This window comes from Hesperophylax consimilis, chromosome 17 (assembly GCF_061612785.1).
Source record: "Hesperophylax consimilis isolate HC1 chromosome 17, BYU_Hcon_1.0, whole genome shotgun sequence".
In the NCBI taxonomy this organism is placed as follows: Eukaryota; Metazoa; Arthropoda; class Insecta; order Trichoptera; family Limnephilidae; genus Hesperophylax; species Hesperophylax consimilis.
Genome location: NC_142852.1, coordinates 2214251 through 2218118, shown reverse-complemented (window position 1 = coordinate 2218118; position 3868 = coordinate 2214251). Strand labels below are relative to the sequence as shown.

The 3868-nt window shown below is 33.4% G+C and overlaps 1 protein-coding gene across 1 annotated transcript; it reads right to left on the bottom strand.

The window, feature by feature from the left end:
• Nucleotides 1-343: 343 nt before the first annotated feature.
• On the bottom strand, nt 344-1995 carry LOC149415753 (uncharacterized). The gene is made up of 3 exons (XM_089642140.1): nt 1991-1995; nt 938-1099; nt 344-720 (listed from the first exon to the last, which is right to left on the bottom strand). The coding sequence occupies exons 1-3, from the start codon at nt 1993-1995 to the stop codon at nt 450-452; spliced, it is 438 nt and encodes a 145-aa protein (XP_089498266.1). The 3' UTR covers nt 344-449.
• Between the last annotated feature and the right edge of the window lie 1873 nt (nt 1996-3868).

Here is a 3868-nt window from a genome sequence, read left to right as displayed (position 1 = left end):
GACAGTACATTGGTAAACAAGAGATTTAGTTTTTAATTTACATTTTGAAAAAACATGATCAATACAACTTACAGACGAGCCAGATATTCTTGTGGGTGCTGTTATGGCTGGGACGAGGCAATGAAGAGTTAGCATATTTATATAATCATTGGCTTGAGAATGCATAGAATTAATTATATTTATATAGAGGTCACCAATAATAAGGAGATTATCACAATCACTCACACAAGAAGAGAGAAAGTGATCGATATATAGAAAATATGGTTACGTGATTATCTATAACAATTTTGAGACAGTTAGTTTTACTGATTATGATTTCGTTTACTGTGTGAGATATGTGATTTTTTATGTATATGATAACTCCATCGTGTTGGGTTATGTTGTTCTGTGTATTGTAGTGGATGTAGTTTGTTATGTTTTTGGAAAGGTAATTTTCATTGATCCAGCATTCACTCAAAATGATTATTCAATTCTTCGTAGAATGGCACGTCCACCCACAGCTCGCTATGATAGCCGGCCTCCGGAGAGAAGAGTTCCCCACTCCGCGATGTCCCAGGTAACGGCTCGGGAGATGCTGCACGGATAGGCATAATTGGTGCATTGGGAGCCGTTGATTGGGTCTGTGCGGGAGTGGACATCCACGGTGGTGGTACGGGTCGTGGCAACGGTGAAGGCGTCCCTTGTGAAAAGGGACACGTTGTTCTCTCCGGAGATGGAATTCTGAAAACATTTACATAAATCATATAAATTGTTCTCATTCACGTGTGAAACAGTATGTACAGTATGTAAATAAACAATAAAATAAGAACTCTGTAAAATATGCACTGAATGTGCCAAATGCACAGAGCGCTGATCTTACCAACTCTCACTGTAAGAGTGGAACGCTGTCAGGAAAAAACAATAATATTGTATCAAGCATCTAAATACGATTACTTACTTTTGTTTAGTTTTTCTTGGAGGTGCGGTAGGGAGCAAAATGCGCGCCGCCTGCTTCTTGAATTTTCGGCTTTCCAGCTCTAGCCGGAAGGAAGCAGGCAGGGCCCTAACAGCCTTTAGGGCCTTGACGCGATCCTCTCGCACCAGTAGCAAAGCAGGGTCGCTGTTTAAATAAATACAAATATATGATGAGTTCAACGGCCACAGCAAAGTACTTTCATAAAAAAAACATTAAAAAATAATAAGTGTAAGTAGGATTTACTGCATTCTATTAACTAAGATGCTCCTTCGAATTGAACTTATTCTTATTACAAATCTCCACTTGTCACATTTCAGTAAGTAGGATTTACTGCATTCTATTAACTAAGATGCTCCTTCGAATTGAACTTATTCTTATAACAAATCTCCACTTGTCACATTTCAGTAAGTAGAATTTACTGCATTCTATTAACTAAGATGCTCCTTCGAATTGAACTTATTCTTATTACAAATCTCCACTTGTCACATTTCAGTAAGTAGGATTTACTGCATTCTATTAACTTAGATGCTCCTTCGAATTGAACTTATTCTTATTACAAATCTCCACTTGTCACATTTCAGTAAGTAGGATTTACTGCATTCTATTAACTAAGATGCTCCTTCGAATTGAACTTATTCTTATGACAAATCCTCACTTGTCACATTTCCATATTTTTGATTTACTGCATTCTATTAACTAAGATGATCCTTCGAATTGAACTTATTCTTAAAACAAATCTCCACTTGTCACATTTCAGTAAGTAGGATTTACTGCATTCTATTAACTAAGATGCTCCTTCGAATTGAACTTATTCTTATAACAAATCTCCACTTGTCTTATTTCAGTAAAGAGGATTTACTGCATTCTATTAACTAAGATACTCCTTCGAATTGAACTTATTCTTATAACAAATCTCCACTTGTCACATTTCAGTAATTAGAATTTACTGCATTCTAATAACTAAGATGCTCCTTTGAATTGAACTTATTTTTATTACAAATCTCCACTTGTCACATTTCAGTAAGTAGGATTTACTTCATTCTATCAACTAAGATGCTCCTTCGAATTGAACATATACTTATTACAAATCTCCACTTGTCACATTTCAGTAAGTAGGATTTATTGCATTCTATTATCTAACATGCTCCTTCGAATTGAACTTATTCTTATTTCAAATCTCCACTTGTCACATTTCAGTAAATAGGATTTACTGCATTCTATTAACTAAGAAGCTCCTTCGAATTGAACTTATTCTTATAACAAATCTCCACTTGTCACATTTCAGTAAGTAATATATACTGCATTCTATTAACTAAGATGCTCTTTCGAATTGAACTTATTCTTATGACAAATCCTCACTTGTCTTATTTCAGTATGTAGCATTAACTGCATTCTATTAACTAAGATGCTCCATCGAATTAAACTTATTCTGATTACAAATCTCCACTTGTCACATTTCAGTAAGTAGGATTTACTGCATTCTATTAACTTAGATGCTCCTTCGAATTGAACTTATTCTTATAACGAATCTTCACTTGTCACATTTCAGTAAGTAGGATTTACTGCATTCTTTTAACTAAGATGCTCCTTCGAATTGAACTAATTCTTATTACAAATCTCCACTTGTCACATTTCAGTAAGTATGATTTACTGCATTCTATTAACTTAGATGCTCCTTCGAATTGAACTTATTCTTATTACAAATCTCCTCTTGTCACATTTCAGTAAGTAGGATTTACTGCATTCTATTAACTAAGATGCTCCTTCGAATTGAACTTATTCTTATGACAAATCCTCACTTGTCACATTTCCATATTTTTGATTTACTGCATTCTATTAACTAAGATGATCCTTCGAATTGAACTTATTCTTAAAACAAATCTCCACTTGTCACATTTCAGTAAGTAGGATTTACTGCATTCTATTAACTAAGATGCTCCTTCGAATTGAACTTATTCTTATAACAAATCTCCACTTGTCTTATTTCAGTAAAGAGGATTTACTGCATTCTATTAACTAAGATACTCCTTCGAATTGAACTTATTCTTATAACAAATCTCCACTTGTCACATTTCAGTAATTAGAATTTACTGCATTCTAATAACTAAGATGCTCCTTTGAATTGAACTAATTTTTATTACAAATCTCCACTTGTCACATTTCAGTAATTAGAATTTACTGCATTCTAATAACTAAGATGCTCCTTTGAATTGAACTTATTTTTATTACAAATCTCCACTTGTCACATTTCAGTAAGTAGGATTTATTGCATTCTATTATCTAACATGCTCCTTCGAATTGAACTTATTCTTATTTCAAATCTCCACTTGTCACATTTCAGTAAATAGGATTTACTGCATTCTATTAACTAAGAAGCTCCTTCGAATTGAACTTATTCTTATAACAAATCTCCACTTGTCACATTTCAGTAAGTAATATATACTGCATTCTATTAACTAAGATGCTCTTTCGAATTGAACTTATTCTTATGACAAATCCTCACTTGTCTTATTTCAGTATGTAGCATTAACTGCATTCTATTAACTAAGATGCTCCATCGAATTAAACTTATTCGGATTACAAATCTCCACTTGTCACATTTCAGTAAGTAGGATTTACTGCATTCTATTAACTTAGATGCTCCTTCGAATTGAACTTATTCTTATAACGAATCTTCACTTGTCACATTTCAGTAAGTAGGATTTACTGCATTCTTTTAACTAAGATGCTCCTTCGAATTGAACTAATTCTTATTACAAATCTCCACTTGTCACATTTCAGTAAGTATGATTTACTGCATTCTATTAACTTAGATGCTCCTTCGAATTGAACTTATTCTTATTACAAATCTCCTCTTGTCACATTTCAGTAAGTAGGATTTACTGCATTCTATTAACTAAGAAGCTCCTTCGA

Excerpts from the sequence above, each read along its gene's own strand:
- LOC149415753 (XM_089642140.1), bottom strand. Across the intron at positions 721-937 it reads CCAAGAAAAACTAAACAAAA|AATTCCATCTCCGGAGAGAA; the intron begins GTAAGTAATCGT and ends AAATGTTTTCAG.